This window comes from Sapajus apella, unplaced genomic scaffold, assembly GCF_009761245.1.
Source record: "Sapajus apella isolate SASKATOON/1434 unplaced genomic scaffold, GSC_monkey_1.0 scaffold86, whole genome shotgun sequence".
NCBI lineage: Eukaryota > Metazoa > Chordata > Mammalia > Primates > Cebidae > Sapajus > Sapajus apella.
Window position 1 is genome coordinate 7,342,945 of NW_022437026.1, and position 12,986 is coordinate 7,355,930.

A 12,986-nucleotide genomic window follows, 5' to 3' on the forward strand; every position below is an offset into this window, starting at 1 on the left:
TTGGAATCGTAATGCAATTATTGTGGTTATTAATATTTAAGCCTATCTGTATTTTTTCCTTCATGACAAAAAAGTTCATTTCAAAGCATGTCCAATGCTGACACAGTCCTCTGAGTGATGTTCCTTTTCTTGCTGAGTATGGTAAACAATGATCTATGCCTCCACCACACCAAAGCTCTGAGACACTGCGTAAGAGGCCCCAGGGATAAGAAGCGCAATGAGGAGATTCCCCTGCCCTCTCCTGTTTTTTGTTCCTACCCAGGTCTGAGTTTCCCTACCTTAGAGACCCTTCGTGATACTCACCTTGGGCAAAGGCACCAAACAACCCTTCTGGTTCAAAGGTGCTCACTGGCCAACCCCTAGCTCTCCTCATCAGAAAAGACAGTTCCAAAGCCCTCAGAGGCTAAGGCAGAAGAGGGAAGAATTACTGAGTGTTGGTCTCTCTGTTTGGGAGAAGGAAGAGTTGAAGGGGAAATAGAAAAGAAAGCATCTGTCCTTCACACGCTGCAATCCCAGCCTTCCTGAGAGACACTGGTAACTGGTCCACGTTCCCTCTGCAGAATATGACAGGTCCCATAGTCCAGGACCCTGCCCCTCAAGCAGAGCCCTGGGCATCAGTAAGTCTCCTCCACAAGAGCCACCCTCTCCCATTCTGGCCTGCCCCAACCCCTCACCATTGACTTTGGGTATAAGGAATTGGGGTCAGGGAAAACAAGAAGACAGGATGCATTTGAAAGAGAAACATCCAGAAGTTGCATCCTTCGGAGTGACAAGAATAACGTATGCATGATCTATGTAATACAATCCTGGCCTCAGATTAGACTGGGGAGGGAGGGTAGGAGGAGCAGGCATGCTCAGGTCATTGCCACCAGCAGAAGATCCACGCGGGACCCACGGAGTCAAAAACCGGCACAGCCTTGGATGCGTGGCCTCCATGCCTGTTTTCAGTCACAGCACCGGAGTCACGGAATGTCAAGAGCTGGCAAAGACCTCACGACTCACGTTACAGGTGAGGAAAACAAGGCTCTCGATGGGGAAGAGACCTGTTGGGCCCATGGCCTGTTAGTGACACGGCAGGTACCTCACTGTCTTTTCTTGAAATAGAAAGTTATACGCATATATGTCAATCATATGCAAATATATGTGTGTCCCTCCATTTTCACAGCATGGAAGGCAGCTCCTGGGAAAATCAGAGTGGAAATGCTTGTTTTTACTTGCAGGTATTTTCTGGATATTCTTTGCTTCCTATGACTCCTGTAAGCTGAATTCTGTTTTTGTCAGATCCCATGAGGCTCAGCCCCAGGCATTTTCCTAACACCCCCTCCCTGGCTTTGGCAGCGGACTCTGCCACAGAAGAGCCTCCCTCCTCCAAGCCCCCATTACCAGCACCACCTCCATTACCATCCTTCTTTAGCCCCTCTTTCTTCCTCTCTCCGGCTCCATAGGCCCCTCACTCATCCCTGCCTACAGGAAACTGAAGGGCAGGCGCCAGCTCTGTGCCTGGTGACTCACCATGCCGGGGGGGCAGAGGCAGCCGGAGACACAGCCCGTGCTCATGCACTCCAGGTCATAGTTCTGGCATGTCTTGGCACACTCGAGCCCTTCAGCCCGCGGGTTGTCAGCGGGACACACCAGCTTGACCATGGGGGGCCGACAGGATAGGCTCCTTTTGCCTTGAAGGTAGGAAAAGCAAAGAGGTGATTAGTGAAGGAGAGAATGGACCTACCTTCCACACTGTCCTTTGGTCCCCTGGATGCTGTCACTTAATTCAGGAGACTCAGAATCGCCCACTCGCTGGGACCTGCTGCTGCCTGAGCCGGGGTCCCTGTGTGGGACTGGGAGGGCAGCCTCATCTGCTCACCTGGGCTTCTGACCTCTGGCTCACACTGGTGGCACCTATTCTGACCCCAGCTCTCATCTGATGTCCCACACTTGTCGTCACCCTTGACCCCACTGTAGCAGGTTACATTAAATCAGGATGCATTGCAGAAATTTCCAGATTCAGGCTTGAAAAGACCTGAGTTTGGGGCTAAAAAGGAGTTGTAATGCTTCCCAACAGAATCATTCCCAGATGGTTACCACTAACGCGGGGAGAAAAGGGCGTGTGACCACAATCTTTAAAAGAGGTCTTTACTTCAAAGTAAATGCGGCACGTACACACCACGGAATACTATGCAGCCATAAAAAATGAGTTTGTGTCCTTTGTAGGGACATGGATGAACCTAGAAACCATCATTCTCAATAAACTGACACAAGAACAGAAAACCAAACACCGCATGTTTTCACTCATAGGTGGGTGATGAACAATGAGAACACCTGGGCACAGGGAAGCGAACAACACTCACTGGAGTAAGTGGAGGGGGTGGAGGGGAGGAGAGGGGAGGAACAGTGGGGCGGGCAGGGAGGATGGGGAGGGATAACACCAGGAGAAATGCCTGATGTAGGCAACGGGGTGGGGGATGGAGCCAGCAAACCACTGTGGTATGCATGTACCTATGCAACAATCCTGCAGGATGCAGGACGTGCACATGTACCCCAGAGCCCATATCCAGTGAAGCGTCAGCCCCTGCCCTGCCACTTCATTTGAATTTGCGACACTTGCAGCACTCCATCCCGACACTCCGGTCTCCCCTCCCTCTGACGCCCTGTATATGCTCTTCTCACCATCTGATACACTGCACATCTCACTTGTTCACGGTCCTCCCCAAGCCACTGGGCCTACTAGAACATGCGTTCCATGGAGCCAGGGATTTCTGCCTGCTTTGCTCATTGACATCCTGTTTCCTGGAAATTAGCAGGCATCGATGGCTGACTGGGTAATGCTGACAGCAGATGACCGATACAGCCCCTTCCCTTCAAAAGCCCAGGTGCACTTAATAGCATTTGTACCCCCTACTAGCTCCTGGGGGCAAAAAGTCAAAATTTCTAGACTTATTTTTATACAGAAACTTTTGTTAGGAAACTGAAACTCCAAGAGGCTAAATGGCCTCTCCCAATCTGCACAGAATCCCAGGGAGTTTCCTGACTTTGAAAAATACTACATTTTCCAGTGACCAGAGTAGAAGATTCTGAGCAGCACTGAAGGGAGGTCTGAGAGGCAGAACGCAACAGAGAGAGAGGGTCGGGGGGAAATGCTCTGAGAGGGAGAGAAAGGGAGACGCAGAAGGATGGAGTGACCTTGAGGTCACAAGTTCTGGTCTCAACTTTTGAGCCACCCACGCCCTCAGGATCTTGCCCAAATCGAGGCTCCCCAGTCAGTCATGCCGGGAGCCTGACCTCTCACACGGGGCAAGCAAGCAGCATGGCACAGAACTGGGTCCCTTGAACAGAAGGAACCTTATGGAACGTGAGAGGCAGAGAGAGAAGCAGCCAGGCTGGAGGTTGAAGACAGACATTTATCTCTCTCCCACTGGAAGAGTCCTTTCTAAGCAAGGATGAGCCTTCTGGAAGCAAATAAGGCCCCTGTGATCCACAAATGTGAACGTGAAATCCCCTAATTTCAGGTCAGCACCTTCTCCCTGCTGTGCCTGGTCCTTAAACAGTACAGCAGGCCAGACATGGTGGTTCATGCCTGTAATCCTAGCACTTTGGGAGGCTGAGGCACGCAGATCACTTGAGGTCAGGAGTTGGAGACCAGCCTGGCCAACATGGCCAAACCCTGTCTCTAGTAAAAATACAAAAAAAAAAAAAAAATTATCCAGGTGTGGTGACATGTGCCTGTAATTCCAGCTACTTGGGAGGCTGAAGCACGAGAATCACTTGAACCCAGGAGGGTTGCAGTGAACCAAGACAGCACCACTCCACTCCAGCCTGGGTGACAGAGCGAGACTCTTGGAAAAAAAAAAAAAGACAGTACAGCAGCCACCAGGACCTTCGAATGGAAAGCAACAGACCCAACCCTTCCCTTTTTCTCTTTCAAATCCATCCAAGAGCTTTCTAAGGAAAAAGCTGTCTTCATCAGCAAGTCCACAGGAAACAAGAGGCCATACAAGAAGGGTGACTGTCATGACAGTCAAGGCGACCAGCTCACTCACAGCTATTCACTGGGTTAAGGTCACCATGGGCAAACTAGAGGTCTCATAGGATCCATCTGCTTGCACAGAAGTCTTTCCCCCTACACAAAACAAAATGCTTCTTGCCTCAATGATTTGGATTTACACATGCAAAGACACGTCTTGGCCGGACGGTCCCTCACACAAACCCAGAAATTGCAGTGATCCTGGTTGGAGCCAGAGCCGTGCCTGAATGCACACACACATCAGATGGTGCCACCCAGCTCTCCCCCATTCCACATGTGAGGTATGTGGGCAGGATGGAGTCCAAAGGGCCCTCCAGGGGCACAGTACTCACTGCGGTGAGTCAGGGGACTGCTGAGGACAGCGTCGGGCAGCAGGCTTCCGGGGACTTCACTCATGGTACAGTGCATGAAGCCATCCTCACAGTAGCTGCAGAGAGGAAAATCACGGCCCAGCTTCACGAGACTGGTCTACACTCGCCGCTGCCACATCCTCACCTCCCGCTCCCTGCCCCTTCCAACCAGGTCCCAGTCCCAGAACCCCTCCTGAAGCGCAGCTCGCTAACATCACCAGTGAGTGATCCCCATGTCACTAAATCCCATGGGATTTTGTTCAGTGATTTTTTTCATTGATCCCATTCAACATTATTCATCACTGTTGACCACGCCAGTCTTCTAGAAAAAGAAATGTTTATCTCTGCAGGCTTCCCTCCCACTTCCCTGCTTCCTCCTCCTCGGCCTCAGCTTTCACGCGCCCCCACTGCTTGGCCTTGAAATATCGGCCTTCCCCAGGCTCCGTCCTAGGCTCACTCCTCTTCTCACGTTCTGCTGCCTTCCACACCCCCAGCTCTAATCACAGACGTGACTCACAAACCTCCACCAGCAGCTCGGACTGCGCCTTTGAACCCCAGACGCATATACTCAAATGCCTACATGGTCTCACTAACGCAGTAAGTCTCAAAAACATTTCAAACTCGGTACATCCAACACTAAACACAATCCCCCACCAAAGCCGATCCTCTTCCAGGGCGGATTCACTGAATGGTGGTGACGCCATCCAACTAGCCCCACAACCGGAAGCCCAGGGTCATCCCTGCCACTGTCTTCTCCCTCACCCTCTGTATCTGATCCACCACCACGCTCTTGGACTTGGCCTCCTGTATGTCACTGAAATTCATATCCACTTCATCTCCACTGTCATGAGACAAGACACTAGCATCTCTCGCCTGGCCTATGCAAAAGTCTCCTGGCTGACTGACTATGTTTTTATAAAATGTGTGTGGTTGCTTTGTATGCATGTATGCTTAATTTACATAAATGACATCACATAGCACACTGTGTTTTGCTTTTCCTATTGAGCACCTTGTGTAAGATTCACCCCTGTTAAGACATGTACCACTTGTCTGTGGCTTCTGTTACACAATACACCTTTTACCTATTCAGTGTCCCAGTGATGGACACAGGTTGTCACCTGCTCCTCACCACCACAAACAAAGCTGTGCTGAACATCTGCAGACCCGTGTCCTAATGAACATGTGTGAGGATTTCTTTAGTCTATCTGCACAGAGCAGAAGTGCAGGGACAGTAGGTGTGAATACCTGACCGGCATGTGCTGTGCCAAATGCTCTCCTAGGTGGCTGAGCCAGTCTACGCCCTACAGTAGCAGACGAGGGCCTCCATGCCCCTCAGATCTGCCAATACTTGGCATTATCCAGACATCCAATTTTTCCAGTCTAGCATGAGGTCATACTCATTGCTTTAATTTGCATTTCTCTGACTGCAATGATTTTTATTGTTGTTTTGTTTGTTGTTTTAGGTTTGTTTTGTTTTTGTTTTTTGGGTTTTTTTGAGACGGAGTCTTCCTCTGTCACCAGGCTGGTGTGCAGTGGCCCGATTTCAGCTCACTGCAACCTCTGACTCCCTTGTTCGAATGATTCTCCTGCTTCAGCCTTCTGAGTAGCTGGGATTACAGGCACCCACCACCATGCCCAGCTAATTTTTGTATTTTTAGTAGAGATGGGTTTTTATCATGTTGGCCAGGATGATCTCGATCTTCTGACTTCATGATCTGCCTGCCTCAGCCTCCCAAAGTGCTGGAATTACAGGCGTAAGCCACTGTGCCCGGCCTGTTTTGGGTTTTTTGAGACAGAGTCTTGCTCTGTTGCCCAGGCTAGAGTGCACCAGTGCAATCTCGGCTCACTGCAACCGCCGTCTCCCGGGTTCAAGCGATTCTCCTCCCTCAGCCTCCCAAGTAGCTGGGATCACGGGCGCATATCACCATGCCCAGCTAATTTTTGTATGTTTAGTGGAGACAGGGTTTCACCATGTTGGACAGGCTAGTCTTGAACTCCTGACCTCAAGTGATCTTCCCACCTTGGCCTGCCAAAGGGCTGGGATTACAGGCGTGAGCCACCTTGTCCGGCTGGCTGTAATAATTTTGAACATTTTTAATCCACTTGCTGTTCAATAAATATTTGTTGAATGAACAAGGGAATCAGCCCTTCCCTTTCTGAGCACATGTGGCACCTGTACCGCCTTCTGGTTCTTAACTAATACCAAGTTTTAAAAGAGCAAATTCCCCCCGTCCCCATAAACGTCATGTTCTATCTGTCATTTGGACATGACCCAAAAGCTTAATTTTCTAAAAAGCCTCGAAGACAGGTTTAAAATCAACTTCCAGCCCTAAGCCTGGTCTGCAGAAGAATAAACCCTCCGCTGTGATGGCTGCTGGGATGACCGAGCACGTGGTCCACAGAACTTCCAGGCCACTGTGTTCCACCTTCCTGCCACCTTTTCACGGCCACAGCTAGCACCTGCTCAGTGAGGCTCATTCTCCCGTGTGTTGTCTAAAGAATAAAAATAAATAGCTGCACGCAGGCCCTGAGGTCCTTCTGACACACCTTCTCCGTGAAACCCAATTTTCTAAATGAAGTGGAAAGACAAGATGCTCAATCGCTTTCAGCCCTGGTGCCCGAAAGAGACAAGGAAGCGGATGTAGGCACGAAGAGGTCACGGATGTCAAACCCTGTGCCCAAAGCTAGGGTCACTCCCCAGCCCTGCTCACCCAGAGGCCAGTGCACTCCATCTCACACCTGCCCTCATTTAGTGAAACAGCCAGCAACAGTTGCTGCCCCTGCCAGTCATACCAGCTTCCTACAGCCTAGGCTCTACCCTCACCACTGAAACAGGGGGGCCCCCATGACCTCATCACGATCCATCCGCCTATTCTCAGGGTTACAGGGAGAGTTCGAGAACCCCTAGGTTCTAGTCACTTGTTGGCTGACTTAGGAAAGTGATCATCTCCCTATGCCTCAAATGCTTTACTAAAATAGCAAGCCCTGCCTGCCCAACAGCGCTGTTTTGAGGCCCCAGAGAGAAACTCCTTGAAAATTATAGCCAGACAAGTACAGCAAAACAGCACTGGGCTAAGGCCAAATGATGGAAGCCACAGAGCGTGTCCTTACTCCCTTCTGCCCTTAATTTCCATGATACGCGCTGCTCTGGCTCTGCCCTTTTTACTGGCCTTTGATCTTTGGCCTCTCACATGCAATCCTCTTTTTCTTCCTCCTGCCCTCCGAGCATTCCCCCGAGTTCTGACTCAGTGCTCTTTTCTGCCCTTTGGCCCACTCCCCTTAGGGATCCTTGCTACTCCTGTGGCCGTGACCATCACCTCCACGCAAACCTTTCTCTCCAGCCCCAATCTCTCACTCACCTTCCACACTCATTTCAAGCTGTTGATTCCATTTGTTCACCAAGATGGTAACTCAAAGTCACTAAGGCCAAAACCAAGGCCGTCACTTGCCCTCTACCTCCAGAGGGCCCTCTTGCTGTTCTTGCCATCACTGTCCTCACAGGCATGCCAGTTCAGAACCGCAGGGCCATCTGCAACAGCCCCTCCTCCTCTCAAATGTCCCACCAGTCCATCTGCTTTCCCAGCGTCTCTGGCTTCTGGCTTTCACCCTCCATTTCCACTGCTATGTTCCAGGGCCTCGCTACCTTCTTATCAGTCTATGTCAACGTTTTTTTGCAGATGCTCTCTCCACCATCACACCTCATGCAGCTCCCAAAACCCACTCCCTGAAGCTACTCTTGGATCCTATTTGCTCCCTGCTGAGAACCTTCCAGGGGCCTATTCCCACTGCTCCAGCATTAGTGCTCACCCCCTCCTTTTGAAGACCCCTGGACCTCATCCCAACTTCCCTCCAGTCTTAGTCGTTCTTCATACAACACGTGTTCGCGCCAGAGGACTTACCTTGGGGATTGTGGAGTACTCCTTGTGCATTTAGGCCCGAGACCTCTGCTCTACCTCAAAACAACCCTCCTCCATCCTGCCAGCCCACCTCTGCTGCTGGAATCCTCTCCAAGCTCAAAACCACCTCCGGCACGGAGTTTTCCCTAATTCCTCCCACATGGAAATGATCCTCCCTTTTTCTGAATGAGTAGGGATTTTTATGTCTCTGATACGACACATCTACAAAATGTTACAGTTATTTCATCTCAAAAAACATGTTTTGGGTACCTACTTTATGCCAGGACTGTGTTAGGGGCTGGAGATCGGGACCTAAGATGTGGTCTCTATTCCAGGGGTGGCCACAGTCTAGAGGGCAGACACAACACGGTTGACTGACAGCCAAGTCCAACAGTGATGAGTGTTTCAATGGAAGGGTAAACAACCTACTTTGGGTAAACAAGTTGGGAGGGGCTTCAAATTAATCTCACTGGAGTGATGAGGAAGAGTTTTATATCAGATGTAATGTGTAGATTCTGTTCCGGTCTTGATGGAAACAAACCAATTATAAAAGGCATTTTGAGAAAATCAAAAAGAAACGAACATGGATTGAATGTTAGATGTTATTAAGGAATTATTGTTCATGTTCAGGTTAATGATGGTATTATGATGATGTTTACTTTTTTTTTTTTTTGAGACGGAGTTTCACTCTTGTTACCCAGGCTGGAGTGCAATGGCGCGATCTCGGCTTACCGCAACCTCCGCCTCCTGGGTTCAGGCAATTCTCCTGCCTCAGCCTCCTGAGTAGCTGGGCTTACAGGCACGCGCCACCATGCCCAGCTAATTTTTTGTAGTTTTAGTAGAGACGGGGTTTCACCGTGTTGACCAGGATGGTCTCGATCTCTTGACCTCGTGATCCACCCGCCTCGGCCTCCCAAAGTGCTGGGATTACAGGCGTGAGCCACCATGCCTGGCCGATGTTTACTTTTTTAAGTGCTTATTTGTTGAAATACGTACTGAAGTATTTGTAGGTGAAATGATATAACATTCACAGGTTTTTTTAAACTATTCCAGCCACACAGGGGAGGAGTCAGTAGACAAAATAAAAATGGCAAAATGCTGATAATCACCGCAGCTGGGGATGCATACGTTGGGGCTCCTTATACTATTCTACTTTTAAGTCTGTCTGAAACTTTCCATAATCAGGACATTTTTAACTGGTGTCCCCTAATAGACTATCAGGTATTGTATCTGTTTCTTTCTTTTTTTTTTTTTTTTTTTAAGTGACACGATTTCCCTCTGTCGCCCAGGCTAGAATGCAGTGGCACAATCACAGTTCAATGCAGCTTTGACTTCCTGGGCTCAAGCCATCTTCCCACCTCAGTATTGCAAGTAGTTAGGTCTGCAGGTATGCACCACCACGCCAACTACTTTCTTTCATTGCATGTAGAGACAGGGCCCCCCTATGTTGCCCAGGCTGCTCTCAAACTCCCGCCTCCACCTCCCAAAGTGCTGGGATTACAGATGTGAGCCACTGCTCCAGCCTGGTTCATCTTTAGATCATTAATTCTTAGGCAGAACTAAGACAGAACAGATGACAGTAAGTGTTTGTCCAACAAATGTCCTGTTGTAAATTTCTTCTACACTCATGGCAACTCTGTTGAAATTGATCATCACAAAAGGCCTAGGCAAAGAGCTGCAGGAAGCAAGCAGGATTTGGAGCGTTTTGGGGAAGTGCATGAAGCAGGTCAGGGTAGCAAACCCCACAGAGGCAGTGCTGCTGTGGTCCACGTTCTTTCCGCTCAAAGACTTCAGCCTGAGGATACTGCAAGGAGGCGGGTAAGGAGTGTGACAGGGCGATCTCCCTTTTACTGCTCCAGAAGAGGGAAACTGAGACCTAGAGCCCAGAAATGGGGCCTAACCCATGATAGTTGGCAATAAAACTCAAGAATTCCTACTGCCAGCCAGGAATCCTAGTTCCCTGTGTAGTAAGGAAGCCAGAACACCTGGACCAAATCCCAGCTCTGCTTCTGACTTGCTGTACAACTCTGGACAAGTCACTTCTTTTCTTGGGCCTCAGTTTACCCATCCATGAAGTGAAGGTCTTGGGGGCCCGTTTACGTCTCCAGCTCTGCTGTTTCGGAGTTCCCTCACCCTGCTGCCTGCACTTACCACATGGTGTGATGGTCTGAGAAGACGTCTTCAGGCTGGAAGATCTCACCATCGTAGTAACAGGGGCACTGAGCCTTAGGCACACAGTCCCCCCTCTCATCCATGTAGAGCCCTGGGGGACAGAAGCAGCCCTCAAGGCAGTCCTCACTGCATTCCTCATCCGGGTAAGAGAGAGAGCGGCAGGTCAGGTTGCAGGGGGTCCCGCATTGCAGGTACACCTGGCCTTTCGGGCAGTTCAGCTCTAGAGGAGAGAGGAGGAGTAAGGCCTCAGCGGGAATGTTGCAAAGCAAGGATTGTGTTCTAGGACTTACCACCCCTTGCAGCTGTGACCCCACACACACAATTATATCTGTAGGGTTACCAACTTCCTTTCCCACTATGAGCAAAACTGTACTTTTCAGCCTGCAAATGTGCATTATAATGATGGGGGCACACATTTTCTCCTCTCCTCAACAGAGGGAATGTGCATTAGTCATTTCTGAATTCTCAAAGCCTAGGAGGTAGGAGAAATCCTGGCATGTTTTGAAGCTGTGAATATTAAGAAGAACTGGGCGTGACAGGGTAGGGCATCTCTGTGATGATAATGACAATACTGGGTATCATTTACGGTGCACCTACTGAATACCTTGCTCTTACATGGGCTCACGCTGAGTTAGCTCTCATCACCTCCTTTCAGGAAGCTCAGCCTGAGTGACTTGTCAAGGGTATACCTCACAAAGGAAGCAGAGGCAGGATTTGAACCTAGCTCTCTTCGGCCCATGCTCATAACCATCATTCTCTTGAAAGAAAACAGTCCCTTTGGGGACATGCAGGTCCCAAAGAGCAGGGACACTCATACCTACCCCAGCGAAACAGGTAGCACCCATCCGCCCGCAGCCCTCACCCTCCCTAGCCTCCCACAGAGAAATACAGAAAGACGAGCTAGGAAGAAGTGTAGCAAGGCAGTAACACAGCTAAGGGAACAGGCTCCATATTCCAAATACACCCACCACTAGTTGGCTATGTGACCTTGGGCAGTATCCTCAGTGGATGGAATAGCAACATCCTTATGGGCAGGGTAGGGCGGACAGGGAAGGTGTATGGGGAGCACTTTGCCCTTTCAAAATACCTTCCCTTTCTCGGACCAGCTGCTGCCCAAGAAATGAGAACCTCACCCTGGGCATGCTTCTTCTGAGACAATGAGAATCCTTCCCCGCTCTGTTAGAATTCATTGCTCCAGCAGAAACCCACTGGCAGAGCATTTCACAGAAGCCATAAAAGTTAGCCCTGGCTATGAGCCTGAGCAGTGGATCGGGGGCCTTTGGAGAGACCCTGCAGTTTCCCGCTGCTGCCACCCCCCTGCACCTGGTGTTTGAAGGTTGCTGGGAAGGGCGGGGCTCTTTAATCCTTTTAGACATTGATTTTTCTCAGCAAGAAAGGAAAGGTTGGGTCATTGGATGATTATTGAGGGAGCGTAGGTGAAGATGGGATGTGTTAGGCAATAAAGATGAAGATGTCTTTCAATCCCCTGAGCCTACGAAGACAAGGGCACATTTTACCTATTAAAGAGCAGCTAGGCTCGAGAGCTTGCTTGGTTCTGATAGGCTATCTCTAGCGCCGGCTAGAGCCTTATTACGTTTCTCCTTTAGCCTTCTTCCCCAAAGAAACAATGCGCATCTCAGTTTAGCAGACCCGGCTTGTGTATCCACTGCCTGCCAGGAGCCATGCTAGGCCCAGGGAAGCAGAGATGGTCCGACCTGGTCCTTGCCTTCAGAAAGCCTGTGGTCCTGTCTTCCCAAAGGAAACACAACCAATTTGCAAGAGGACAAAAAAAGTGTGTGCTTCTCCTGAATCTCCTCACAGCATCCCACAAAGTAGCTACATGGTAAGTCTGTGCTCCCTCAATGTCCCCAGTTGGTATGACCTCCTCTTAGGAATAGATTCACTCGTTTAGGGAGCTCCATTCCTTTCCCTGGAAGAGTAAATGACGTATGTGTGGAGGGCACAGCTGAGCCTCAGCTCTTCTCCAAGTCAAGAAAGGATAGGGGGCAAGAACCCAGGAGTCTTGCCCAACTGCCTTGGGTGCAAAGAGACAGCCTAAGACCATCTGGCCAGCCTAGTCTCTTGTCACAAAAGCCCCTGGAGGCAGATCCCTCTTGTGCTTAAAAGTCACCAGGGAAAGCTTCTTCCCATCACCCTTTCTGCTCTATCATAAAGCCTCAGGAGTCAGGACATTCTTTAACCGAACCTTATCCCCACTACAGAAGCCTCAGCCCAATTCCCCTGTTCTATTCGGTGGATGTTAAGAATGGCTGTTCGTGAGAGATTAAAGAATATTTCAGTGGACCCTTAGCGTTCTGGGAGAACGTCCTAAACTAGGAAATCCTGCCGATGCTGCAGCGTATTGATAATGCATCATTTCTAACATTGGTGGACAAGCAAACAGTATTCATAAGCAGCATCTCATTCACTCCTCATTACTTTCCCCAATTTCTAAATAGCAAACGCTAAGGAAGAAACTGAAGTGCAGAGGGGTTGTTAAAACCATAGCCAAGTACACGTCCCCCAAAAAGCCTTCCTTGGTTTTCCCTG

At 49.7% G+C, this 12,986-nt stretch overlaps 1 protein-coding gene across 2 annotated transcripts in view; it reads right to left on the reverse strand.

Annotated features, from left to right (window-relative positions):
- The window catches only part of VWF (von Willebrand factor), a 171,836-nt gene that overhangs the window by 88,772 nt on the left and 70,078 nt on the right, over positions 1–12,986 (reverse strand). For both annotated transcript variants that reach the window (XM_032254537.1, XM_032254536.1), the window contains exons 16-18: positions 10,416–10,656; positions 4,351–4,445; positions 1,513–1,673 (exon numbers count right to left, since the gene is read on the reverse strand). In XM_032254537.1, the coding sequence (XP_032110428.1) occupies positions 1,513–1,673; positions 4,351–4,445; positions 10,416–10,656 (497 nt within the window). The remainder of the gene's footprint in view (positions 1–1,512; positions 1,674–4,350; positions 4,446–10,415; positions 10,657–12,986) is intronic.